General features: G+C 57.0%; 1 protein-coding gene across 4 annotated transcripts; it reads right to left on the reverse strand.

Moving 5' to 3' along the window:
• Nucleotides 1-107: 107 nt before the first annotated feature.
• ACACB (acetyl-CoA carboxylase beta) lies at nucleotides 108-26,471 on the reverse strand. Of its 4 annotated transcripts, none has more exons than XM_030026517.2 (53): nucleotides 26,212-26,471; nucleotides 25,281-25,705; nucleotides 22,106-22,238; nucleotides 21,481-21,619; nucleotides 21,080-21,189; nucleotides 20,820-20,901; nucleotides 20,243-20,341; nucleotides 19,814-19,923; nucleotides 19,442-19,552; nucleotides 19,055-19,264; nucleotides 18,645-18,815; nucleotides 18,182-18,343; nucleotides 17,795-17,958; nucleotides 17,170-17,320; nucleotides 16,983-17,086; nucleotides 16,239-16,320; nucleotides 15,572-15,717; nucleotides 15,344-15,494; nucleotides 15,068-15,202; nucleotides 14,404-14,550; nucleotides 14,097-14,285; nucleotides 13,668-13,768; nucleotides 13,498-13,586; nucleotides 13,293-13,417; nucleotides 12,767-12,880; nucleotides 12,565-12,678; nucleotides 12,070-12,159; nucleotides 11,843-11,961; nucleotides 11,457-11,576; nucleotides 10,895-10,994; nucleotides 10,694-10,801; nucleotides 10,445-10,501; nucleotides 9,991-10,032; nucleotides 9,698-9,913; nucleotides 9,442-9,597; nucleotides 8,622-8,825; nucleotides 7,929-8,084; nucleotides 7,417-7,539; nucleotides 6,928-7,197; nucleotides 6,487-6,584; nucleotides 6,198-6,318; nucleotides 5,878-5,988; nucleotides 5,193-5,336; nucleotides 4,989-5,109; nucleotides 4,727-4,823; nucleotides 4,437-4,533; nucleotides 4,067-4,202; nucleotides 3,566-3,743; nucleotides 2,995-3,107; nucleotides 2,173-2,327; nucleotides 1,747-1,917; nucleotides 938-1,074; nucleotides 108-808 (listed from the first exon to the last, which is right to left on the reverse strand). In XM_030026517.2, the coding sequence occupies exons 2-53, from the start codon at nucleotides 25,694-25,696 to the stop codon at nucleotides 682-684; spliced, it is 7,122 nt and encodes a 2,373-aa protein (XP_029882377.1). In that variant the 5' UTR covers nucleotides 25,697-25,705; nucleotides 26,212-26,471; the 3' UTR covers nucleotides 108-681. The 4 variants fall into 4 exon arrangements, with proteins under 4 accessions (XP_029882377.1, XP_029882378.1, XP_029882376.1 ...); XM_030026518.2 differs by having other exon boundaries at nucleotides 9,698-9,862; nucleotides 11,457-11,594; XM_030026516.2 differs by having other exon boundaries at nucleotides 11,457-11,594.
• Nucleotides 26,472-26,608: the final 137 nt, after the last annotated feature.

Consider the following 26,608-nt stretch of genomic DNA (forward strand, 5'->3'; position numbering starts at 1 on the left):
AACAGCTCCCAGCACAGCTCACTGATGTCTTTTCTGGGCCATCAGCTACTAATAGTCACAGCTACTGACCACTCCCCAACAAGGGGAAGGATGAGACAAACTGCTCCTCAGAGTTCTTGAGTTTATTTTACAACATCAGTTTGAGACTGCTTCTTAAGCAGGGTCACATTTCCTTGCGCTGGTGGCTGGTCAGCCTCAACAGGGCTGTATGGAGACCTTCTCCTTTGTCCCACTCCCCTGTGGTGCCTGGACCAGTTGGTTTGTACTTCCAGCTCCATCCAGTCTCACGAGACGTGTCTGACACTGGGGTTTCTTTTAAAGACTAAGGCCAGGGCTTGCAGCTAAAACACAGTAAAATATTTTAGATTCTTTTTAAAACCAACTTCTGCACCAGGTTCAGACTCCAGACTTGGCTTAGGACATGTTTATCTTCTGCCAAGCTGCCCCTCTAATGAACACCCCCAACGCCAGAGAGAACTCTGGACGGATGGCAAGACCATCTTCATGGCTTAAAATACAAACACTGGCATCCTTTATTTAGGCACACAGGTAAGAGTCCAAGGCTTCAGTTCAAGGGCTGAAGAACCGGATGAGGACGTGAGGTCTGGCCTCTGAGCAGCAGCATGTCCTGGTGCTTCTCCTGCCCCACAGCGACTGCCCTGCACGCCACCGGCCACTGGCTCAAGATAGGCCATCATTATCCACCGTCGACAGGAGATGGGCGACCTGGGCCTTCTGCGCACGGGTGATGTGCTGAGCCATCTGGATGACGCAGTCCATGGCCACCTCGGGGTTGGCTTGGACCAAGCTGCAAGGCAGACAGGAGAGGACAGCTGCCTTGGAGGCTGAAGGAAGAACCACCTGATCTCCACCACCTGCTGTCCCCAACCCAGGGGACAGCATTACCCTTTGCATCCCAGCTCCCGCAACCACTTACCTCCGGATGTGCTTGAGCACATAGTCCCGCTTCAAGTACTTGATGTTCTCCCGGATGGCCGACTGGGTGCCATCGTCCTCTTGCATGTGCTTCTCCAGCCACTCCACCACCATCTGGTTGTTGTCCCAGAGGTAGCCCTGGGGAGAGCAGCACCGTGAGGTGGGGATCCTGCTGCCTGCACAGTCTGAGCCTCTCCTTTCTGCTGTGGCCTCGGGCTTTTTCCTCCCATGACAAAACTAGGCAACAGGATTTTTCTTCTCAGTCCTACACTTACAGCACAGCATGGCACAGCACACTCCCCCACTCCCATGTAACGGCTACTGGGTAAAAGGTTCAGCCTGGAAATTGAAACTCAGGAAAACTTCATGGGCTGTTTAAAATGCAAAAAGTTAAGGTAAAACGTGTTTCCTTTGCATGCCCTCATTTCCCAGCTCAGCAAGCACAGGACTGACATGGCAATGTGTGTGTCATGGCACTTGCATTTGAGAGCAGCTCAAGTGCAAAGACCCCACATCTCATTTCTGCTCTGGGAAGCCCTATCTGATTGTAGAAAATGTTTATTTGGGGGCCACCTTGCTACCACTGAGCACCAGCATCCATCTGAGGTCACCCAATTTGAAGAGACAGCCCCAGCCTCAGGGCTGCTCGCCCACCCACCCTGGCACAGACTGCAGAACAGTAATTCCCGTCACACATTTAAACCCTCAGAGAGGCACCAATGAAATGGCTGAGTGATGGGAGAGCAGTGTGACAGCCCTTGGGACACCTGTGGCCGCAGGGATGCCTCAGGAAGCCAGGGCTGGAGGTACCTTCGCAGTTCCTTCCATCTCCATGAACCAGCGCCGCAGCATGGACTGGATGTGGATGTGGCTCAGCTCGCTGTTCGCCTTCAGGACCTCCACCTTCACCACCTCCTCCAGCAGCAGCCGGCGCAGCCGCCAGTAGAGGAAGGAGCGGGCATTCTTCCACTCCAGGATGTCCTGCAGAAATGGGGACACAGCCCAGGTTTGCCTTTGCAGAAAGAAGAAGAGCTGAGGTGCAGCAACTGCTCACTCACAGCTCACAGCAGTGAATTTGAAGGCAGCTCTGCTGGGCTGGAGCAGATCAGCACCCAGGGCAGGAATGGCACATTGAGCTGCTGCCCAGACCCCCGGGAGGGGACTTTGCCTCCTGCCTTCGTGCTGCCACTGCAATACCCCCTGGCCAAGCCCCTTCCCACCGATGCCCTGGCTCACCGTGATGACACCTTTCTCCTGCATGCGGCCTGGTGTGTCGTGCAGGTCGGCGAAGTGCACGGCCACCTGGTAGTACATGGGCAGGAGGAGCTCCTCCCGGGCCTTGAGCTGCTTCTCCAGTTCCCTGCGCTGCGCCTCGGACAGCTCAGGGGTCCCTGCGGGACACACTGTGCTGAGTAGCCCACCCACTGCCCCTGATGGGGTCCACAGGCCACCATGGGGTCTGGGCTCCACTCTGTGCTCCTACAGCAGCCACCTCTGGCACGAAACGGGGCACCAAGTGTCATGTCCCTTTGTTTTGCACAGAGTCCAGCCACAGAAGCCCATGGTCCCGAAGGGGCTGCACTGAGTTCAGTGCCTGCTGCAAGAGAGGTGGGAGGTGGCATTTGCAAGGACTTTGTGGGACCACGTTTTAGCAGGGTGGAGAGGTGTGGGGGCAAAGACCTCCCAACGCAGCCCCACCATCCACTGCAGGCAGGAGCCGATCACAGGGTGAAGGGAGACCCAGTGCATTAAAGGCAGCCTCTGTGCAGATCTGTAATGACTATGTGTCATCTCATTAGGTACTGATTCAGCATGGCCATTGCCATTCTTCATCTCAAAGCATGGGAGAAAAGTCCAGCACCATTTATGGACCCCCCAGGACAGGTGTTTTAAAGTACCACCACATCCACTTGGCAGGCTCCGCCATCAGAAAAGCCATAAAGAATTTTCACAGAGGAACTCTAAAGGATTTCCTGATGATTGCCACCATGGTGTTTGAGCTTCATGCTTTGACTTACTGCTACCAATGCCCACAAGCCGAAACGCCCCCCCCCTTACCCAGCTGCTCAGCAAGCTTGGCATAAACCGTATCAATCCTTCTCATGGTCTTCACCAAATCTTTCTTTCTGAACTTGATCTCCACTGTTCCTCCAGGCTCCAAAATGCCTCCCCTGGAAGGAAAGTTTGGTAAAGCAGGGACTGGTCTGCATGAGAGAATAAATCCTGGGACAAGAGGTCCAGGAAACTCTCTCTTCTAAGAATTAGGGAGAGACAAAACCTAAAAGGGTTTTGTTTCCAGTCTGGGATTCTTGTCTATCCTCCCACTCCTTACAGCTTGCATTAATTCAGGTTAGAGAAAAGACCTCCTAACCCCCAGAACCATGTTTTACTCTCCCAGAGCCTTCGCTAGATGCAGGAGGCCATCCCCAAGGAGACACCTGCCACACTGCTCTGTAAGAACCCTGGAACTTTTAGCTGATGGGTTTGATTAACTAAAGAGTAAAAAATACACATCTCAAGCGACCGGAGGTCTCTGCCAGTGAGACTATGACTCTGCAGACCCCATGTGCCAGCTCTCATTTCTCCACACACAGGCTACAGAGGATGCACACGTGTTTTGGATGCTGACCTGCTCTCCCTGTCAGCGTAGAGCTCCACGTACAGGGGGTTGATGGTGGAGTCGATGACTACCCAGGAGCCTCCCCGCAGCTCCGCGTGTGGTGGAATGTAGACCAGGACAGGCTGCTTAAAATCCCGGAGGCTATCGACAATGAAGGCGCCAAACTTCAGCATTTGGTCGTACATGTCTGAAAGCCAAAGGGACTCAGTGGCTGGGCGCCCCGACTGCCGTGGGCCAGGCTATTGCCCCTTGCCTTCTCCTAGCTGCCCAAAGCCACCTTTCTCCATTGGAGAGACCAAACAAGCACCCCAAAACCAGCCCAGCAGGAAGCCACCAAGCCCTGGAACCTGGGTCCTGGCGATGCCCCCTCACCTCCCCACCCCAATCCCACATCCTAGAGCGGTGTGGGCAAGACCCTGGTAGGCTGGGTCATCCCAGGACCCTGTGGGGTGGAAGGAGTGCTGGCTGTATGTCATTGCACGGGGATCTGGGCACCCCAAGCATGGGTACCTTTCATGCCGCTGGAGAAGCCTCGCCAGTTGGCAAAGATCATCAGCGGGAGATGCTCCCGGTTGAAGTCCCGAATAGCCTGGGCAGTTTTAAAAGCAGAATCTGGAAACCAGACCTGCCCGGCCTGCTGGATTATCTGCAAAAGATGGCAAGCAGCAGTGCTGAGACTGGTGCTGGTACTTCCTGGCACACTACGCTGGCAGGTTGGTGGCATGTGGTGTGCAAGAGCTGGAAGAAAACAAACTGACCAAGAACCCTTGATTTCACCAGTCTTTAAGGAAAATCAAGACATGCCAAAGGATTACACTAAGCTTTTTCCCTGCTCTCCCTTCCAGCCTCCTCCTGGCTGCACTAAGGTCTCCCCACACACCTTCGCCTCCGAGTCCGGGTTGGCAGGGTCCGCAGGTACCGTCACCTCCACGGTGCGGGTCTCAACAGCGATGACACCAACCGGGAGACCTCCCAGCCTGCAGTGAGGCAGGGTGGCCTCAGCAGAGGCCAGTTCCCCTCCACGCTGCACCCCAGCCCCAGCAGAAAGGTTCTCCCCATCACCATCCCAAAAGAAGTGCCATGGCCCAGGCTTGAGTGTGCTTGATCATGCATGCAGCCTCCCCACATCACTCTCTGCCCCAGGGCTCCATCCCCTGCTCCCAGCCGTACCTTGCTCTGCCAACCACAACTGTCTGAGCCCACGGCCTCATGATCTCCAGGAAGCTGCCTTGGTCGAAGAAGCCACTCTGCCAGGTCCCCTTGAGAGCTGTAGAACACAGGAAAAAGTGGAGCGGCACAACAGCGAGCACTGAAGGGCTCCCTGTGCACCAACCCACAGCAAAAAGCAGCTTCTGCACCAGGACGAGGGGTCTGCACCTACAAGATACGTTTGGGAGCATTGCTGCTGAGGTCTCCGGTCACCCTCACTTACTTGGATGGGGTCTCCCTGCCAGCATCCATCTAGGGTCGTAGGGGACTTTGGAAGGGACAAAATCAATTTCTCTTTCGATGGGGTCGCTTATGGCAGTGATGGGCACCGGGCTCCGGTTATCCTGCAAGGGATAGCCCCGAAGGGCAGGTCACCAGCCAGGTATGGGGTAACACCCCACACCGCCATCCTGCAGCACCCTTCTACCTTGGGTATGTACGAGAGCCACTGCAGGATAGTGTAGACCCCCTCAAAGTCATCCGGGACGGTGACATGGGAAACGCCATTATTATGCATGATCTGCACGCCTCCCAGCTGGTTATTGGATGTGTAAACTTCACGTCCCAACACCTAGCCAGAATTATTAACAGAAACACAGATCAGTCTCTGCTAACACAGGAGTTGCTCCTCCTTGCTCTGTTTATTCAATCAAACCTCTGTACAGGCACATCCACTCTGGTTTGAGGTTGAATTTCCACCTCTGTCTACCAGGCTGATGTTAAAGCAAAGGGATCCTGTTTAGACAAGTGCATTGGTTTAGCTAAGCAGGTCTCAAATCAGCTCAAACCAGTACGATTCTGCCCAGAGATGGGTCCTGCCCCTGGGACTGGAGCTGAACAGTCCCCATGGCAGCTCTGCCATCCCACCCTGCCCCAGGAGTGATGCACCATGAACTGGCCTCTAAAGCAATACCAAATAGCTGCAGGGTGGGATTCTCTCAATTCTTAGTGAGACGAGCACAGTTGCAGTTCCCCTGCAACTCCTCCCGACAGGTCCCATGAGGTGACGTGCAGGGAACTGCCACCTTTTCGCACGGGACAGAAAAGGAGCCCACGCATGTAGTGGTGTGAGGGACAGTGCCAGGGGAGGACACACAGCTGGAGCGCAGTACCTTATTGAGAGCTGTGACGCCGGTGAGGATGATGTGGGAGTTCTCCACCTGGATGACGCGCTGGCCCAGCCTTACCAGGTACGCACCGATCCCGATGGCACGACAGGTCACCTGGGCAAACACACAAGGACATGTGAGGTTACTGGAGAGAAAGGGCTGCAGCACAGTCCGCGAGCACCAGGAGAATGATGCTCTGCAGGGGTCTGCACAGTTGGGTTGCACCAGGTCGCTTGTTGCATGCTGTTATTCCCCCCAGAGTGACCTTAAAAGCAAGTAGAGAGAGGGGAGGAGCGGAGCAGGGGAAGGTTCCACAGCCGTACCATGCTGATGGTCACTATTTCATCGTAAGCACGAGAGGACTCCCCAGCGATGGTACCCGCAGCTCTCAGGTTTTCCACCCCAAATCCATTGTCCTTCCCAATGATGTCCTTGAGGACATACCTGCAGGGAAAGCAGAGCCACGGTGGTGTGGGCAGAACAGAGGGAAGCACTCACTTTCGTGATGTGTTTGGCAGGATACTGAGCCAGGACATGGGAGGTGCATCCTGGCAGGGATGTAGGGCAGGGCTTGGGGTGGCTCTGCACACCCTGTGGAATAGCGGGGCTCACCTGGACTCGCCCCCTTCCTCCACGTGCTCACAGTGCACTGAGTTCATGGCACTGATCCTCGTGTAGTCCTGGGGAGTCAGGTACAGGTACTTGAACCCCTGCAAATAAAAAGGAGGAGGGTGATTTGTGGACCCCCCCCCTCCATGCACACGCTCATGTGGGACACGGCCCCTCTCCAAACCCAACCCAAACCCACTCCGTACATCAACAGTGGCTCAGGGACCAGTGCTGGACAAAGCAGCCATGCCAGCACTGGCACCTTTATCTCCACCCCCCTGGGGAAAGTGAAGGGAACTGCCCCTGTGGCACTGGGTGCAGGTGTGTGCTCACTCCCCAGCATTGATCCCGCAGTTTTATGTCCCAGTTTAGCTCTGGTCCTTCCTTTCCCAAATAAGTCCTCTGTTGTTTGTTGTGATGGCAGGAGGGGAGGTGCCCACACACCTTGTAGGGGTCTGCAGGGTCCACCCAGGCCACCTGGAACATGTGCTTTATCTCATCGGCAAAGCCGATGCGGGCGCCGCTGTTGGCGGCAATGTAGATGCGGGGGATGCCTTCGGCCCGTGCCAGCTCAGAGGACCGCAAGAAGACGAGGTCCTCCTCTGGCCCAAAGGAGCCAATCTTGTGTGTGATGTCGTTGCAGATGAGCACGATGTCCCGGCCTTCCGGATACTCGGGGGTCTTGAGCTTCATTTTGAAAGCGACCATCCCCACCTGCCCAAAACAGCACAAGGTCACAGGGCAGGCTCCTCCAGAGAAATGGGGTCAGAGCTGGATACTGCATTAGCCAACAAATAAAAAGCTTGCTTGAGGAGCATCCCCTGGGCTTTAAACACAGCCAGAACGGGGAAGCCACCAGCCATTCCCACGTGCTGCAGCACAGCTTCCCTCCACCCCTCTCTCTTGCCCCGTTCCCAAATCATCCCCTGCTACCTCGTTCCCTCCAGGGACCCTGTTCATCTGCACCAGTTGTCCCTGCGAGTCCAGCACCAGCTCGCTGTACGTCAGGACATCCTTGGGGTGCAGCTCCGAGGAGCCCCACAGCTTGAAGAGAGCCTGCAGAGACACCGTACACAGGATGAGCTGAAAGCACTGGACTGCAGCAGCTCTGAGGCTATTGCCAAGCACAGACACACACTCCTGCAGCAGGCTGGGACTTGGGGTGAGCAAAACTTCATGTTAGAGCCCCCACGCTGCTGCAGACCTCCTTGCACGTGGCTTTCTGGTAAACATCCTCCATGAGTGCAACTATGGCAATTTGCAAGAGCTAGGAATCAGTTTAGAAATGCTTCATATAACCAAAAGTGTTGGGGCTTGGGCTCTTTTCTTCTTCTCATTTGCCAGCTCAGGGGAGAGGAGTCTTTTCCCCAGATGGGAGTATCTGTGGAGGTTGGGGAAGAATAGCAAATACCGTAATTTGGAGCCTCCTGCTCAGCCAGACTGACCTGCCTGATCATCTCTGGGAAGTCATACACATAGGTGGTGCCCAAGGACTGCGCCTGGAACCGCTTGGCCTGAAGCAGGTCCTTGGTGACGTAGGGGGTGTTGATGAGCATCCCGTGCTGCAGCCCTTGCTTGTCCCCATATGACTGAAACATGATCTGGAGAGAAGGGCAGAGCATTGGCTGCCTTCCCTGGACGTGCAGGCGAGTCCCCTCTGCAATGCTAAGCTGCAAGAGCCCCGCACGGCTGGAGCACTGCTGAGCTTTGCCTGGCCAAGATGCTTGTGCCTGTGGCTCCACTCGACCAAACAACATGATTTTCCACCCCACTCTTTGCTATTGAGGGGACAGAGTGCAACACTGCTGTGCTGCAAGTACCAGTAACACCCTAACGCTGGCCTTCACCTCCCAGACCAAAACCTGCCTGACTATGCACCAGCAACACCCCTGGGGCTCAGCACCATTTTGGAGCAAACCATCACCCCAAGGTGCCCAACTGGATGCAGCACAGAGGGGAGTGAAACCAGGCCAGCCCTGGGAATGCTCCTGTACAGTACCAGGGGCTCTGGAACAGACCAGCATTGCAGGTGCATAAAGATTTTTGCAGAAACCACCCCAAAGCTTTGCTATAGCCAATAGCTGCTCAAGCAGTCGTGGTTGGGTTCCCGCTTGCAGCCGCCGCCTGCGGTTACTCACGCTGCCGGTGCTGGGGTCCCTCACTTCCTTGTAGAGGCTGATATCCAGGTAGTAGCCAGACTCGTTGGCCAGGACAAGGCGGATGGGGATGGCAGTGGCAGTGGGCGTCAGGCGAATATTGATCTTCACCTCAGCCTGCAGGACACGCAGCTTCCAGAGGCGGCTGCCGTAGCGCATCACCATGGACCGTACCGACTCCTCAATCTGATCATGGGACAGCACACAGATGGGTCTGTGGCCCCAGGAACAGCACTGTCCTTGAGCACCCGATGCCAAGGCTAGAGCAGCCCTGTTGCATCTCCACCCCAAACAGTCATTTCAGATTTGCTTTGAGCAAGCCCCTTCCCTCTCTCCATGCCTCCATCCCTGGGGGCTGGTGCTGCCGTCCAACCTCTCCACTGGGGAGAGGGAAAGACGGTGCCCCACAGTCTCTTGAACAGACACAGCCCCACTCCTTCAGACCACACGCTGCCTGGGGGAAGGGCCTGGCACTCACCCTTGTGCCGTCCCACGAACTGCCTGCTTGTCCAAGTCTGTACAAAAATCCCTGATCATTGCAAAGCATGAAATCTCAGCACCTCCCCAGAAAACAGCCCACAGTGAAGGCCTGACACAGAAATTAAGTTGCAGGAGCCTCTTGGGCTGCCAAATCCATCCGCCATCCAGGGTTGGGTGGGCACTGGACGGGACCGAGTCTGACAGCCAGCATGGGGGGTGGCTGCCCGTCCATGCAGTGGTACCGAGCATGGGAGATGATGCAGCCTCCATCCCCAGATCAGCAACATGCTGACAGCAGGAAGCAGGACACCAAGAAACACACCTTGGAGGGGTCCATGATGACTTTCGGGACAAAGTTGAGGAAGATGTGGTTGCAGTCAGTGCGGACGGCAGTGTTGCTGAAGGCCACCTCCAGCTCGTCCATCGCCTCCAGGAGCAGACGCTCACCCTCGTTCTGCAGGTACTCGAAGGAAGCCTCCTGCAGCACACTGGGCATCTCAGGGGCAGCCGGAGCAACCCCTGCACCTGAAATGTGCCCACCTCTGCCCATACACCCGGGGGACCCGGCGGTGCCTTGCCTTGGTGATGAGATCCGAGTGGCGCACGATGGCGCGGATGAAGAAGCGGTAGTCAGTGGCCTCAGTGCCCGCCTGCACTTTGGCAGCCCCCAAGTAGAGATGCATCTTGTGGTTGGCGCAGGGAATGGCCGTCAGGTCAAAGTTGCGCATGCGGCTCAACTCCAGCTGGAAGGCAAGCGCTGGCTCCAGGTGCCGGTAGATGCGGTCCTCTGCAAACTGGTGCAGCACGGAGGGGTAAGTGAGCGGCCGGTTAGGCAGCGCTGGACGGGTTCTGCTCTAACCGCGGCTCTTACCTCGTCCCTGGCTCTGAATGTGAAAAACTTTGGGAATTCTCTCTAGAGCAAAGGGGAGAGAGAGCTCAATGTGAATAATCCTGGCATGCAGAGGATTTTTCCAATTTTCAGTGAATTCATTAAAAAGAAAAAAATCTTGCAAGCTTCCTCCTCCCCCAAAGGGAAAAAAGCTTGGAGTAATCAACACCTTTTAAAGGCAACTTAAAGCTATGGAGTGGCCACGCAGGAACCATGCGTTACTGGAGACATTAGTGGCATAAAGGATAATACAGGAGATAAATCACTCATTGAATCCCTCATTAATTAATTCCCAGCTCCTGATGCACAGTAGGTACATCCATCACGTGACGCTATGTCTATAAGGTACTTAGAGATGTTTCTAGGTATTTTAGGGAGGTGGAAGCACAATGTGTCTAAAGACACTCTGCCTGTCGGCAGCTCAGTTTGCACTCACCTGCTGGGCAATGAGAAATGTGATTCTTCGGAGACCACAGTTGACGAGGACGTTTTTCTACATAGAAACAGAAGACTCCACCAGTCACGAGAGCTTAAACATCTCCGCTGAGGGAGCAAACAAAACCCAAGTGGCTGCCACGGGGTGCAACATTTTGGGGAGCACTGCATGGGGATGAGGCAGTGCCTTGGGATACGGTGCCCTGGCTTGCAGGGTCCACAGAAAGGGGATCCAGCCCCAGAAACAGACCTTGGACTGGGCAAAGGCTCTGAAGATGGGCACCAGCTTCTCGTCTTCCATGTGGTCAGCCCAGCGGAGCGCGACGTTGAGGATATGGATCGGCTCCTCACGGATATTCTGGCAACAAAACCCCCCAGTCAACCCTGACCAGCAGCACCACTGCCATGCCAGCACCACTTAGGGGGGGGACAGCAATGGCATCGTGCCCACCTTGGCATCCTCCTCCTCGTAGACACTGGCTCGTGCCTCACTGAAGAGCGCACTCTCCGAAGGCGAGTTGGCAAAGCACGAGATCACTTCACCAAAGTTCCTGCCCAAATGGTGGGGATGGGGTGACACGTCAGCACATTGTGCCCACCATCTGCCTGAAGGGCACAGCGCCAGGGACCTGCTGCGGCACGGGTGCGGGTACCAGCGCAGCAGCCAGGGGCATGCACTGGCTCAGCCTGGCTCCACCAGCCCACGGCTAAGCCACAGCTCATGAAATACAGCTCTGAGCGCTGCTATGTTAATGTGCAGATGCTTAACCTGTGCCAGACAAGCTTCCCCCAGGCTCCACGTGCCCCCAAAAGACATGTCATGACCCCACCAGTTAACTGTCTTACTGAAAATACCCAGCCCCAACCTCCAGCTGCAGGAGGAACAGGAGCTGCCCCAAGTGCTGCCCAGCCGCTGCCAGCTTTGGCTCTTCCACCCCCTTTTGCTCTCTAACGATTGCAGCAGCACCCAAAAGGCACATGCATGACCAGCCAGGCTTGTCCTGCACCCCCACCTTGTGAAGTCTTCAAATCTGTCAAAGGCTACCATAGCTCCCATCCGCTGGCTCAGAGGAGAAAAGCCACTGTCCATAAAGAGCTCGGTGCTGTGCCGGGCCAGGTCAGGGTTGGAGATGCTGATGGGGACAGACATCCTCCATGGGGGAGCAAGGAAGCCAATCAGCCATGAGTGGAGGCACCACTCCTGGGTCCAACAGGGACCACGCAGGTCCCACATGGGACCCTGACCCAGAGAGGGCTCATCTTGCTCCACTGGCAAAGGGAGAGTGCGGTGGGCAGTTCCCTCTAAGGGTCCCCGCATTTTGCATGGAGAAGATGATACAAGCCCAACAGCTTTGCAAAAAGGACCATGTGCAGGATGGGCGTGCAGAGGCCCCCATACCTGTTTGGGTGAGAGGAGGGCAGCACGAACTGGAACTCCACCAGGCAGGTGCCATCCGAGAGCTGCCGGTGCTGCAGGCTGTTCAGTTCGTAGGCAAGGTACCCGCGCCGCACATACACCTGGGGAGGGGGGTGGCAGGAGGTACCGCCATGGCCCTGCCAGCACCACACACATCCATGCCACCCCCCCAGAGCTCACGTGCCCCCCACAACCCCCCCAGCCCTCACCTCCAGTGCCGCCATGCGCACCACCTGGTTGGTATGGTAGAAGAAGATGGGAAGCACGTCAAAGATGGTGGTTTCCGAGAGGATCAGCTTCTGAAAGAGAAAGGGAGAAAGCACAATTTAGGGCAAGTATGAAGTGGGACCCCCTTGCCCCATCACAGGATGGGGGATGCACGTTCCAGAAGAGTCCCTCAATGTGGGGCTGGGCAGGACTGGCCACTGGGGTGCCATGGGACACCCAGCCCACCATGGGGACACTGGCAGACCCAGATGTGGATCCACATGTCAGTCCCCCACCAAATGGGGTGAAGAGCAGGGGATGGGGACTGGCAGAAATGGGGTGCACCCTCTCCTCTGGTCTGCACAGGAACTGACACTGCAGCAAGGCTTCGATTGCTTTTTTGGCTATTTTTAAGCTAAGCCACTTGCAGTCAGACCTCCTCACCAAAGTCACCCAAAAGCCAAATTCCCTCTGTGGAAAATCGTGTGATTCCCAACCTTCAGGTTTTCAGGGCAGTACTCGTGTCCGTACATGTTGATAGCGGAGAGGAAGATGGACTCCACCTGGTTGTACCGCAGCTCATAGGAGGGCAGGTGAGAGGCAATGAGCACCTGCAAGAGGAGAGGTGGCTGGGAGCACAGGGGACGGGGACAGGGATGGGGACAGGGATGCAGACGGCACGGCATGGCACTTGCTGACCTGCCGGGCTCTCAGTGCCACTTTGGAGTGCTCGGTCTTGCTGAGCTGCGTCAGCTCATGGAGGATAGCCGTCAGCTCGTCCGTCAGCGTGGGGTCGCGGCCACACAGCTGGTCCTGCAATGCACACACCACTATGGTTCGGCTCAGGGCCCTCGCTGTGGGGTGGCTTTACCCCACACCCCCAGCCCCACACAGGCAATGGGGACAAGACCTGAGGCTCTAAAACAGGCAAAATACTGCTCTTTGAACCAAGTGCAACAATGCAATGCTACAGAGGGGAGATAAAATCCCCCTAACAAGGCAGGAATGGACACTGGAATGCAAAACCCAAACCCTGGGAATGCATTAAACAGAAAAAAAGTGGTTTCTCAGCTGTCTGCTTGCTTTCAAGGGGAAAGCACAGGGCTGTGACAGCCACCTGCAGCTGCGTCCCGTCCTGCAGCAATGCAGAGCTTGCCTCAGCTTATGGGCTTTTCCCTGCTGCCAGCCTTTACTTCTGGTGTCTTGGGGCATGGGCTGTACTCACAATTAACATGGTCACCAGCAGGTTCTTCTTTGCCACCTGGGCATGAGAGAAGATGCTCTCCAGCACGGGGTTCATGTCAGGTTTGCACTGCTCCCGCAGGCTGATGACACACTTGTCATAGTGAGCTGTGGGGCAGAGCATGGTGAGCCCTGCAGACCCCCCAGAGAGCCCCACAGACCCCTCTGGAGAGCCCCTGAGCCCTCACCGTGTTGGAACTGTGTCTCCACTTGCAGGTAGCGTCTTAGCAGGTCCAGCACCACTGCCTTCATGTAGCCCCCGATGCCGCTGCGGTACCTGGGGAGCAGAGAGCCCAGCATGCTGCAAAGGTGGGGGGGGACCGGGAATGGGGAGGGTCACAGACAGTGAGGGGCTCACCTCTGCACCAGCTGCACCAAGCTCTGCGTGTTCATGAAGAAGACCTCCCGCTCAGCCTTCTTCTGCAGCGTGGCCGCATGGGTGTCCAGCACGTTGGCGATCTGCATGGAGAGGGCACAGGGTCCAGTGCAGCTTGGGGCCAGCATGGCTGCAGGGCTGCCAGCTCCCTGGCTTGCCTGGGGACAGTGCTGTTGCATGCAGAGCCTTTTGTTTGTTTGTTTGTTTTTTCCCCCCCCAGGTGAAAAATGCAAAGTGACAAATAAATACAAAAACGCAAGCATAAAAACACAAGCATAAAACCACGAATGTTTCCCTCGCTCATTTAATAACATCTCCCGGCAGGACAAATTCAGGCAGAAACTCGTAACTAGCTCTAGCTAGAAAGGAAGCGAAGGTCAAGCTGGGGAGTGCAGCCCCTGCACCACTCACCTGCTGGCTGGGGAAGCGGCAGAGCACAGAGGTGATGTTGCTGGCATACTGTGCCATCACTTTCCGGATCGACTTCTCCACGGACAAGGGGATTCTTCCTGAAATGCTTGTCATGATGTCCTGCAGCTCCAGGAGGGGCAGGGAGGGGTCCCGCAGGGTCTTCATCAGCAGTGCCACCCACTCCTTCACCTGCAGGGAGCAGAAGCTGGTGCTGCCCACACCCACTGGCACTGCCTGTCTTGCCATCACAGCAAACATGAGGCAATGGGGCAGGACACCTGGACTGCCTTCGCCTCCCAGCACCCACCTTGGTGCTGAAGTAGGGCTCGGGCAGGCAGTACCCGTTCATGACATTGGTAAGATTGTCCAACACTTTGCGGAGAACCTGGTGCTGCTTCTCGCCAGTGATGGGGAGGGTCTGCTGGGCTGGGAGGCCCCCCGTGAATGGCTGTGCCTGGAGGGAGCAGAGAGAGGTGGGCTGGCCCTGGTCCTTGCCAACATGGGAAGGACACCCACAAGAGCTGCAGCTGCCCCAGAGAAACCGCACAACCCCTCCAGTGTCTGCTTTTGGTTAGATACAGAGGAAGCACCTAACATTCAGCTTCATGTCTCTGCCAGTGCCCCAACACGTAAACAATGCAGAAAAATTGGAGATGTAGACAGAGTGCTATAGATACACAAAAAATTGCATGTAAGCTTCTGCACACTAAGTAAGCATGCATGGGATGCTTACGCAGAGCAACACCATGGCACGCGGAGCAGCCACTCGAGCCCCAGCGCAGCCGGCTAGGGGATGCAGCATGGCCATGTGAGTGCCACCGTGTGCCAGCATGAGGACACATCCCTGCTGATGCCCCAGTGAGGGCAGCTCCTCCGTTTGTCCCCCAGTGAGTGTCCCCGATGCCCTGCAGGATGCTGTTTGGGAGCAGACAGGAGGGAACAGCAGCATGGCCAGCCCCCAGCAGACTCACGGGCTTCACTTTGGTGGGATCATCCAGCTCGAGCCGGGCTATGACGCAGCCCGCCTCCAGCAGCGCACCTGGCCGCTTGATGTAGTGCACTTGCCCAGCCTCCTCCACCGCCAGCGTCATGATGATCTTCATCACCTGGGCGAGGATGGGTGAAATGGTCACCGAGCGAGCAGCGCCCGCACACTGCAGAGCACCTTGAGCATTGGTGGGTTTCATTTTTGCCATCCACCAGCATTGCAGGAACGGAGCCCCTCCAGACTCTTCTGCAAAACTCACCTCGATCTCTGCAACAACATTCCCCTCAGCCACGTGGCCACCGTCCTCCACCCTGTACTGCAGCAGCTTCCCTGCGGAGGGTGAACGCAGCACCGTCGGGTCCTTCTCCTTCTCAAAGTCACATGTTTTGTTGCCGATGGTGATGCGGTATCTTAAGGAGAGGGAAAGGTCTCACCAACCGGCTGCTGTTCAGCGGGGAGGGCCAGTGGGGGCCCAGTGAAGAAGTACCTGTCAATCTCCTCCTTCATGTAGGTGGTGTAGCTGTTGCCATCATAGGAGAGCAGCAGCCCGCCGTCGTTCAGCCGGTGCACATCTATCTCTATGTGAGTGCGGTTCATGATGATGATGTACGTCGTCAGGGACTGGCGGGCAACCTGTGGGCAGCAGCCGGGGAGAGGCCTCAGTGCAACCCCCTGAAATGTGTGCAACAGCCTTTCTTGGGACTGGTGGGAATGGTGGGGGGTGAGGAACATCTGCCCATGCTTGTTGCAAGGGTTGGTGCAGGAGCAGCATGCTGCCATGGGATGGGGCTGTGCTGAGGAGGGCAGGAGGCAGCAATCTCAGGCTGCACCAAAGAGCTGGTTCAACTCACAGCCTGGAGCTCAGTTAAGTCACAGCTCACCTGCTGCTTTCATTGTAAGTAGGGAGTTTTTGCATGAAGTTCAATTGGGTTTAAAAGCAAGAAAAGGAGATCCTTTATTAAACTCGGGGCAAAAGGATGTATGAAAATACCTGTCTAGTTAAAATGAGGTTATTAACCTCATTTTTATGTTGCACATTTTTAAAGGACAACCTTGTATTTATTGCATCTTTTGCCTTCAGGACAGGAGCACATGTCCCTGTCCCCGTGAGAAGTGCCATGGCCAGTTCGGGCGGAGCACAGCCCAGCCCTCACCTGGAGAACATACTTCATGCCCTCATAGATGAGCTCCACGTCGACGATGTTCAGCAAGGAGGCTGCTGGCAGCACCTGCCCCCTGAAACACAACGGACGGGTCTGGCACCACAAGTATTGCTTGCCTTGCACACCAGCGAGGAGCCAAGTGTGCAAGATGTCAGCGGTGCTGCTGGCGTCGGGCCATGCGGCCTCTGAGCTGACTGCGGGAGGGTACGAAGGTGACCGGAGGGAACAAGCATCTGCTTTAAATGACCTACATGAGCACCTTGTAAAAAAATGCATCCGGAGGCAGGCCAGACACCAGCAAAACATGCTCAGATAAGGACGCGGGGGAGAGCCCCGGGCGTCCTCCAAGGCCAGAGGAATAACCTTGACATTCAAGTGCAAAAACAAAAGCAAGCTGCGTTCAGCCAAGCCACTTTCCCTTGAAAGACATTTTCCCAAACATGTGAAACTCTTTCCCCTCTCCAGACAAAGCGATAGCTGAGAAGCCAGAGCTGTGAGTCACAGCAGGTACCCTTTTTCCCAGGCTGTTGCAGTGCCACAGGCACTGCCTCCAGATTTGCAAAGCTTTTGCAGCAAAAGGGGGAAAGAAGATGGCCCAGGGAGAGAAAAACCCAGGCCTCCATGCTTGCAGGAGCCACATGGGCTGCCAGGAGCAGCCCTTTAGGACATGCAATGCCTGTAACCCCTGTGCCCATGGCATGGCCGAGCCCCCGTCAGGCAGCCCCCACTCCACACCTCTCCAGCGAGTGCAGGAACTCGGTCATGCACGTTCTGAAGGTGGCATCCGCGACGTTCAGGGCACCACAGACGACACCCAGCATTGTGTCTGGCTTCTCTGCCTGGGGGGGTGGGCGAAAATAACAGGGTTTGGGTCTTACACCAGAAGGGGAGCGGTGACCCCAGGGTGGCCAGTCTCCCCCACCTGCACTTTCTCGGCGATCAGATGGTCCAGCCAGCCGGTGTCTATCTCGTTGTTCTGGAAGCTCTCCGTCTCCAGCAGCTTAATCAGATACTCTACTGTGGTCCGGAAATCCCCGCGGATAGACAGCTCTTTCAGGGCAACCACCATGTTCCTTTTAGGGAGCAAAACCCTCCATTAATGACTGATGAGGTGGTGCTTGGCTTTCAGCAGAGAAAGCTGGGGAACCACAGAGACCGGGGTGATGAGTTCCCGAGCCCTGGGCGCCCTCATGCCTGGATGAAACAGCCCCACAGTCAGCATTGACTTAATGAAACACTTAAATACCCAAGACAGACTCATTAAATTTTGCTCAATTACTGAATGACCATTGCTGTTCACTGGCACTAAGCACGTGCTTAGCAGATCACTACAATGTGTCTTTAAGGATCACATTGATAAACTGGGGCTGTAGCACCACCACAGTCCAAAAACTTTGGCTTTGGCCAGTCTCTGCAGCACAAACAACCTGCTCAGCACAGTGGCACCATTCTGGTCCTCTAGGATAAATGCCACTTTTTCCAGCTCATGCATCAATTGCGAATCTTCCCGGGGACACCTGCTCTCCACACCATCCCACTGCACTCACGAGATGGCCTCCTCCCGGTTCTCTCCCCACGAGAAGCAGTGCCCGAACTGGGAATCGGCGAATTCGTGCAGCCCCCCGGCCGCCGCCACACTGAAGTACCCCCAAACGTTCTTGCTGCTGCGGAAGTTCAGCTCCTGCACTGTCCCCGAGCTGGGCTTGAAACCCTGGGTGAAGACAGAGCAGAAGACATGGAGAAACCAGGCTTGAGACTCATGCAGAGTAAACAGGGAAGGGGAATCCCTGTGCCATTTATCAGTCTGCACGCGGATCTCACTGATCCCATGGCTTCAGTGCCCATGAACATTGTCCGGCTGAGGAGGACCATGCCCTGTACAACCCTGTCCCCACATGCAGGGCCAGTGCACTAGAGTCCGTCTCCCAGCTCACCTCCTCGGGGTTCTCACTGGTGATCCGGGCAGCGATGACGTGGCCCCTGGGCACTGGGGTGTTGGTGGGGCTGTGGAAGCAGATGGGTGTATCGCCCCAGGGGCTCTCCCCATACAGCAGCCGGATGTCTTTTATCCTGTGCAAGGGGATGCCCATTGCAATCTGCATGAGAAACGAGGACTTCAGCTGCCAGAACAAGACTTTAGCATCAAAATTACAACCAGGAGACATCGATAGGTGGTCTGAATGAAGAGCAAGGGGAAGAGGCATCATGCTGCAGGCAGCTGCTCTCAGCAGGGAGCCAGAAGCGAAGGAGGAATGCTACATTGCTTCCGCCTGCACCCTACATGCTGTTATGTGGGACAGCTTCCCTCTGCCAGGCTCCAGCCTAGCACTTCTCCCTAAATTACAAAATTGCTTCACCTAACACGCCTCGCAAAGTCACCTGTGTGCACTCAGGTACCTGCAGCTGCGCAGCAGGGAGGTTGACATCCGCGATCATCTCTGTGCAAGGGTGCTCCACCTGCAGGCGAGGGTTCAGCTCGAGGAAGTGGAAGCTCCCGTCCTTGCTGTAGAGGTACTCAACGGTGCCCGTGCTCACGTAGCCAACTATCTGGGCCAGGCGGACCGCGCACTGCAGGAGAGGGTGAAACCACCGTGGAGAGTAATGACCCTCTGTTCACTGCAGCAGAGTTGGGGTGTCCCAAGCAAAATGGCAGCAGTGTCCTCGCATGGACCCAAGAAGACAAGCAGGGCTGGGGGGTCCCTCCCTTCCTTAGAAGCTTCAGGTGCCAAAAACCACAATAAACCCAGCAAGGATCAAACCAGTTTCTCACTAAAACTTTGTACTGTCCTAAGACCAGGGCCACCCACCTGCTCCATCACCTCGGTGACGGAGGGTGCCGCAACGGTGGTGGGCGCCTCCTCGATGATCTTCTGGTGCCGGCGCTGGATGGAGCAGTCACGGCCAAAGAGGGAGATGGCATTGCCATACTCATCGGCCAGCACCTGCACCTCCAGGTGCCGCGCATGCTGCGCCAACTTCATCAGAAAGACAGGGGACCCAGGCGCCTCCGCCTGCACCTGCGGTGAGGGAGAGGGTCGTGCTCTGGCATCACCCCCCAAATTCATCCCAGGATAGAAGCAGATCCTGTGGCGAGCCCACGTGGGAAGCACAAGATGCCTAGAGTGTGAGCAGGACCCTGCTGCATGCCCCAAGATGGGACGGGGATGGGGACGGGGGCTCCAGGCACCTCTCACCTGCCGGAAGCAGGTGCCAAATTCCTCTGCTGCCTCCACTTTTCGGATGCCTTTGCCCCCACCGCCTTCTGCTGCCTTGATCATCAGTGGGTAGCCAATCCTCTTGGCCACCTGAGGGGATACAAGGACTGGGGTGACCGAAGTGCTCTGGACCCCAACCCATCACCCCCACAGTCCACCCTGCCCCAGCCCCATGCATCCCCAAGCAGGATTGCCCCAAGCCGCATCCGTGCAGAGGGACAAACTGCTGCTGAAACATCCTTGCATTGCTGTCACACATGCTGGGAGGCCAAAAGGCCCAGGGCATGCAAGCTCTTGAAGAGAAATAATGGTGGATGGGAGACAAGCAGCTGCCCGTGGGCTCAGCTTTACCTCCAGGCCTTCCTCCACATCCTTCACACAGCCCTGCACGTACGTCTCAAGGGGGATCCTGATCATCTGCCGATGCTTCTGGTCCTCCTCGGACCACTGGGCCACCAGACCTGTGGGGACAGCCAAGGCTACAGTCACCACCAGGGTGGAACGGCTGGGGTGGCATGCTGGCTGTGCCCAGGGAGCTGAGGACCCCCATGTTGGCACATGCCATTTCCCCTGTTTCCAGGCACCCCCATCTCCAAACACCCCTGTGCCTGAACCAGCAGCTGCTCAGCTGCAGTGCGGTCCCCGATATCTGGAGCCACTCTGCGGCCAGACGGGCCAAAGACCCCAACCCTAGTGCTTGCTTTGGGGGAGAAGGAGGGGCAGGGAGGAGAGAAATGGGGGAGCAGGGAGGGTGTGCGGGGCTGGGGAGGAGGCACTTACCACTCCCGCTCCACGGCAGCGTAGGGATCTGGACTGTCTGAGCCACAATGGTGGAGGCGACTTTGTCCCCCAATGCCCACATGGCATCGCGGGGGGGACCTTCGAACAGGGAGGGAAGGGGTGAGCTGGGCCAGCCTCGCCGGCCAGCCTGTCCCCATCACACGGATGCTGCAGAAAGCTGCTCCCCACTGAGCTTGCACCATCAGCCCTTCTGCAAAGAGTGGGGACGTGGGAAACCCCCCCAAACCCCCTGCCCAGTTCAGGACAGAGCTTGATCCTTCTCCAAGTGGGCGCCTGGGCTGTCCTCTGGCTGGGCAGACTACGAGGTCTGGTCCCACTCAACGTTCCTCCGTAAATGCTCCCTCATCATAAGCATTACAGGGAAAACCCAGAAAACACCAGGATTCCTGGGACAGCTCCAGGAAACTGGCCTGAGGACTGCCACACCACAGGATGGACATGCCAGACACATGAAACGGGCTTTGACCAGCAGTGTCCCTAAGGAGCGAGCATGCACGCACACACTAGCCCAATGCCCACTGCTCCTGCTGGCACAGGGAAAGCGGCGAGACCTTACCTAGGAAAGCTATCCCATTTTTCTGCAGCAGCTCTGGCAGCTTGGGGTTTTCCGAGGCATGTCCCCAGCCAGCCCACACCGCCTGGCACAAGAGAAGGAGCAGTGCGAGCTGTTACCTCCCTGTGCTGGCATCCTCCCATTGCCCACAGCATCGCGCCTGCCTCCTCTGCACGGAGGGATGTCACCCCATTTCTGAGTGCCCCTTCGTCCCCATCTGCTTCCCTTGACAAAGAGATGGGAGGCCCACGAGTGGCTGCTACCTGGACTGGGATCCGTTTGGAAATGTCCACGATCAGCTCCACGTTGGCGTAGTTGTTGTTGTTGGCCCCCCCGGGGACAGGCACGTAGTGATCTGCCATTTTGATGTACTCTGAAAGACAGCGCATGGCAGCGGTGGGAGCCAGTCCCCTGAGCCACATCTCACTTGCATGGTGCCCCTTGCACCCTCTCCCCAAATTCTCCATCCTGGGGAGGTTGGGGGGGGGGGTGTGGGCGGGAATTATTTACTCCTGGATCTGGCTGCACAGGAGGAAAATGTGTGACCCTGGGCTGTGCAGAGACGCCCCCAGTACCCGGCAGCAGTGCAGGGAGAAGGAAAGGGCTGCTCTGGCTCAGCCCCAGGGCGGGGAACATCTCTCACTGGGATGCTTTTAGGAATTACCCGCATTAGCCTTGAGGTCTTCAGGGGTCACCATGACCACGAAACGAATGGCACGCTCGTTTCGGAACATCTCGTAGGCCCACCGGCGGATGGAGCGCATGCACTTCACAGCGGCAATGCCATTGTTGGCGATGAGGACCTGGGGGGACGGGGAAGCAGGGTGTCTGGCTGAAACCTCTCCTTGCTGCTGGGGCATGGGGCTGGGCACACGGCCCCGAGAGATGGCAGCATGGAGGCGAGGGCTGGGCACAGGTGATGAGCAAAGCAGGGCAGCTGTGCTAACATGGGCACTTTGCAACAGCCAGTTGTACATGCTGGTGAAGCAGGAGGCTCCTTAACAGCAGCTTTGGTGCCTGGCACTGGGGCTAACAAAGGACAGGACTTTGGCCTTCATTTGTGCCAGCCATGCAAAGCTGCTGCAAGCAGTTGCCATGCAAGGGCAGCGTTGGGAGGGTTTCCAGCCCGTGAGGGTGGGTGAAGCTGGGGGATGAACAGCTCTGGGCTGCCCCAGGCTGCCATCGGTCTGAGCCTGGTGGGCACGGGAGTCTTAGGCAACACTCGAGGATGCTGCCATGAAAAGCAACGACCCACCACCCAGGCAAAGGCAGGGGTGCACGGGAAAGACCTTCTCGATGACACGGTTGCCCCCGAAGCGGGTGACGAACTCTGCCGGCGAAGCGACTGTGAAGTCCCGTTGCAGATCCATTTTCCTGTGCTCGCGGCCCCTCTTCGCCAGGTGCAGCCCGGACATGCTAGGCCTGCAGCAGGATGTGATGGCCGTCAGCAAGCCTGCAGTTGCACGAGCAAACCTTCGCCAGGCGCAACACGTGCTGCTGCTGGCTGTGGCTTCCCTGGGGGTCGGATCTGCAGAGAGCCCGGCAGCCTGCAGCAGTGGGCACTGGAGAGCAGACTGTGCCCCCTCCACAGTTTCTTCCGAGGAAAGCAATAAAACCCTTCACCCTGCTGACACACACAGGGAACATCGGGATTCACCTTCCTCGCTACCAGATCCCTGTCATGCATCGGGATCTCTCCAGGGACATTTAACACTTGCTGTAACACCGCAGAGGAAAAGTGCTTTTGACTGAGTTATATGGGGCAAGCAATTCGGGGTGAACAGAGGTTCCACAAACAGCCCCCCCACCCCGCTAGGATCGTTACACACACAAATGCCCCTTTGCAGTGGCCGAAGTCTGCTGCAAAGCCCCTGCAGCTCCTGGTTCACACCAAGCCCCATTGCAGAGGTGTATCTATCACCCACATTCCCCGGACGATGCCTGGAACAGCCCAGCTGGGTGGTAGGAACACATACAGGGGATGGCACAGAGCATCCCTTCCCCAGCATCCGTGCAAGGCAAGCAGGATTGCTGCCTCTAAATCCCATGGCACGAGCACCAGGTCTCCAAGGGGTGCGGCTGGAGGTGCCCCTACAAGACCACCTCAAGCTGCACGAGGGTCACCTAAGGGGGAGCAAAGAGCAGGCAGCGCTGTGCAAGAAACCTTGCAAAGAGCGGGATGCACCACTCCCAGCAGCTGCCTTGGGAATTTGCTCTCGCACAACCTGCAACAACAGCAGCCGCAGCTCCTTGCCAGATCAGACTCCATCCTGCCTGTGCTGCCTGCTCCACAACCCCAAAACACCTTCCCAAGCTCACCACGCTGCTGGCCAGACTCACCCTTACCATGGTTTTCCACTGAAGGCACTTCCATGCCCTCCGGAGTCTATTCCCTGTTTCAAAGGCCATCACGCATCCCCAAAGCTGGCAGGTCAGAGTGGGCTGCGCTGGCAGCAGGATGGCTGGACCAGCCCCTCCGCAGGGCTCCAGCCCCAGCAGCACTATCAGGCAGCCCTCACGCCTCCCACCTACTGGCACAGTGGCAGCGGGCACAGGAGGCTCTGGCAGTGCCGGCAGCCCATCACGGGCAGGCAGGGACCTCCCTGGCTGCCAGGCACATGCCTTCCTGCAGCTCTGCCCAGAGTTTTAAGCAACTTTCTATTTTAATTAGCAGGTTCACATTCCCCCCTCATAACTCAGCCAGATTTTGAACTGTTGATTGTTATTCCATGGATGAGCTATAAATAAGCAAAGGAAGAAGGACCCCCCCAAATGAGCAGATATCACACGAGTAGCACTTGGCACATTTATTTTAAGGGGAAATGTGTCGAAACCCCCTAGGAGGTTGGGAAATGTCCCAATCTCTCCATGCACTCAGGGTATTTTCCAAGTAGCTGGAGCACTGCAGCACCCAGCGGTGCTGGGTTTATCGCACTCTGGCACATCCCCCGTGCCGCTCAGCAGCTCTGCTGCTCTACCAGGGCCAGCCGCACTGCCCACCTCCCTCCCACAACCCTGAACCCCACCACGAAGCCTGTGCCAGCACACCCGTCCCATCCTGCGAACTGCACCAACCACGTCTACAACATGACTCAGGCAGCGACATAAGGAAATTCCTCCCGTGTTAAAGTGCAGATGAGCAGCAGCGATTTCCTGCCGGCAGCACGGTGCGTGCAACTGCCCAAAACCCCAGCTAGGCAAGAAGACACCGCTGGGCTGTCAAGTTTCATAACATGTCCCCATAGCCAAAGGTCTTTTATTTTTAACCTGGAGCAGAGCAGCCAGGAGGAGCTAGGCAGCTGCGCTTTGTTTCCAGTTATTTATAATGGCCGTCAGCTGTGCTCACATGGGAAGCTGCTCTGCACAAGCCAGCAGGCAGCACCAAGCTGCCCCACAGCCCTGCCAGCGCTGGGCAAAAAGCACTGCGAAGCTACCCACAGAACAAAGCTCATCCACTTTTTATCAACTCATCGCAAAACGAACTACCAAAGAGCTACTTTTCTGCCTTGAATAATTTATCTGCAATAGTTGCAAGGGCAGAGGAAGGGCAGGAGCAGCTCAGGAACACTCCACGTACCCCACTCCTCCCAGGATGCTCTGTTTCCCCATGTGCAATAGCGGGAGCATGTAAACATCCCCCGCCATAGCAGAAGGAAAGTACAGGTGGCAGCAGGAGCAGGTCCCAGCCATGGGGGCACAGGGCAACATTTGCACATGCAGGTGCCCTGTCAAAAAGCTCAGCTCCACTTAAGGGTTTACACACACGCCATGAAATGCCTCCAGCAATGGTCATGCACAAAATGTGCACCCAGAAGAACAGCGAGCGCAGGAAAAACACCAGCAGCACCCACTGCTGCCCGTCCACACGCTCACCACCACAAGCGACCCCAATCTTGTCTTGTCACACAAGAAAATCCCTGCTCCCCGATGTATCCCTGTACTGTGCCAACCACAGCCACAGGCTGTGCATCAGCACAGGCTTTCCCAGCACCAGGAGGTAGTGCAGGGACAGAGAGAAGCAGCAAAATGAGAGGAAGCTGTGAGAAAACAGGAGCAATTAGGCAATTTGGCTGCAGCGCTGGGGATTGCGTTTGAAGGAATGCCATGCACACTAAAAGCACTTTCCACCCTGTTCTTTGACATCCAAAATCGCTGTAACGGAGCAACCCCTGCCCCAGTCCTTGCTGCAGTTGTGCATGTGGCGCTGCTGTCACACAGAGCACTTGGGCATGTCTGCTCCTCCCGGGGTGCTGCCATTAACCTTATTATCAGGGTTTTTCATGCAGCACCTAGCCCAAAGGGGCAGGACAGGGGCATCAATTTGGGGCTTTGAGAAACACGCGCACATGCACGTGCACCCCAATTTTAGCAACAGGGTCCCTGAGAAATGTGCCCACAAGTTAGCTGCCCGCCCCAAATGGGGCATCTTTGGGCCACCACTGCTCCTGACCCCATGTGTCATACCTCATGCCGGCAGCGGGCTCCAGCAAGGCGGTCACAGCAGGGGTCTCGGTGCCAGTGCCCCCCGCCCCAGCCAGGCTGCACCGTCTGCCCACCCTAAAGGCCGCAGCCACCAGCTCATCATCGGAGGAGTTGTCCTCGAAGGAGCCCAGCACAAATTTGGCCAGGGCCGGCCGGCGGAGAGCGGCAGGGTTGTACACCACGATCTGCTCCTGCTCCCCCGCCGCAGCCTTGCTGGCCCGTGATGGCGGGTTGGGGGCCGGGGGGCTTGCCCGTGCCGGTGGCTTGGCTATGGTGGGAGCAGCCAGCTGCTCTGCCGGGGTCTGCTCCGGCTTCTCCTCCTCCCCAGGCTGAGGGTTGGACATTTTGGCCCAGACGAGCCACACCAGCACCTGCAGGAACAGGGCAGCCAGCAGCATTCACCTGCCCTGGGGAGAGGCACAGAGACAGTCTGTCAGGGAGGACCCCCATCGGTCAGTCTGGGGTCACAGGAGCCGCCCCCTAAAACACCAAGGCCCCTTCCCCACTACACCCCACACAGCAGCCCCCCACAACACCCAGCCAGACCCCCCTCCAGCTCGGTCAGGCCACCTGAAGGCTCAGCCGGAGCTATTTTTACTCCCAAAAACAGGAGCAGCTTGGGGCGGAGGGGGGGAACACAGACACACACACAGAGCTCTGCTCTGCCTTCACGTGGCACCAAGGGGGCTGAAATGGCCCCCCGCCTCCCCAGCTCCTCACAGCATCCTAAGGATGGCAGTGAGGCTGCCCCGCCGACCACTGCCCCAGCTCCTCACAGATCAGGGGGCCCTTAAACCAAAACCCCAAATCTCTACAGGCAGTAAAAGCTACGGGTGGTCGTGAGAGAAAACCACCACAGCCCTGCCACGTTCCCCTCAGCCCAGGCCCCTTCCTGAGGGAAAGGGCCACTCACCATGGGTGCCGAGCTCCGCGGGTCCCCCCCTCTCTCCGCCCCGGCAGGGACAAATGCCGGCTGCGCCTGCCCGTACCGCGACTCCTGGTCACGCTTATCTCGGCCAGTCACTCCGTCCACACCGAGCCAAAAAAGCCGGCGCGGTGCCAGGCCTCAGGGCGAGAGCCACGCCGTGGGGGGAACATGTGCCCCGGCCCCCCACGTCCCCCGAGTCTCGCGGTCGCGTTACTGTTGCGTTCTTGCACGTGACGGTAACGTCAAGCACAAATATTTCCCTGTTAATGTGCCTGGAAAACTTCGAGTGGAAAGCCAGGGTGGTGGTGGGGCAGGGAGGGGAGCCTGGTCACGGCCAGCCAGGACACCCGATCCTTGGGGGACAAAAGTGCCCTGGCTCCGT

This window comes from Aquila chrysaetos, chromosome 9, assembly GCF_900496995.4.
Source record: "Aquila chrysaetos chrysaetos chromosome 9, bAquChr1.4, whole genome shotgun sequence".
Taxonomy (NCBI): Eukaryota; Metazoa; Chordata; class Aves; order Accipitriformes; family Accipitridae; genus Aquila; species Aquila chrysaetos.

What these genes read in the sequence shown, in the direction of transcription:
- ACACB (XM_030026516.2), bottom strand. Translation starts at nt 25,696, where the DNA reads ATGCTGCTGGCTGCCCTGTTCCTGCAGGTGCTGGTGTGGCTCGTCTGG. An exon ending in CATTTCTCATTGCCCAGCAG is followed by an intron (nt 10,033 to 10,444) that starts GTGAGTGCAAAC and finishes CCTTTGCTCTAG; the next exon opens with AGAGAATTCCCAAAGTTTTT. An exon ending in GGCTCTCGTACATACCCAAG is followed by an intron (nt 5,110 to 5,192) that starts GTAGAAGGGTGC and finishes TATCCCTTGCAG; the next exon opens with GATAACCGGAGCCCGGTGCC.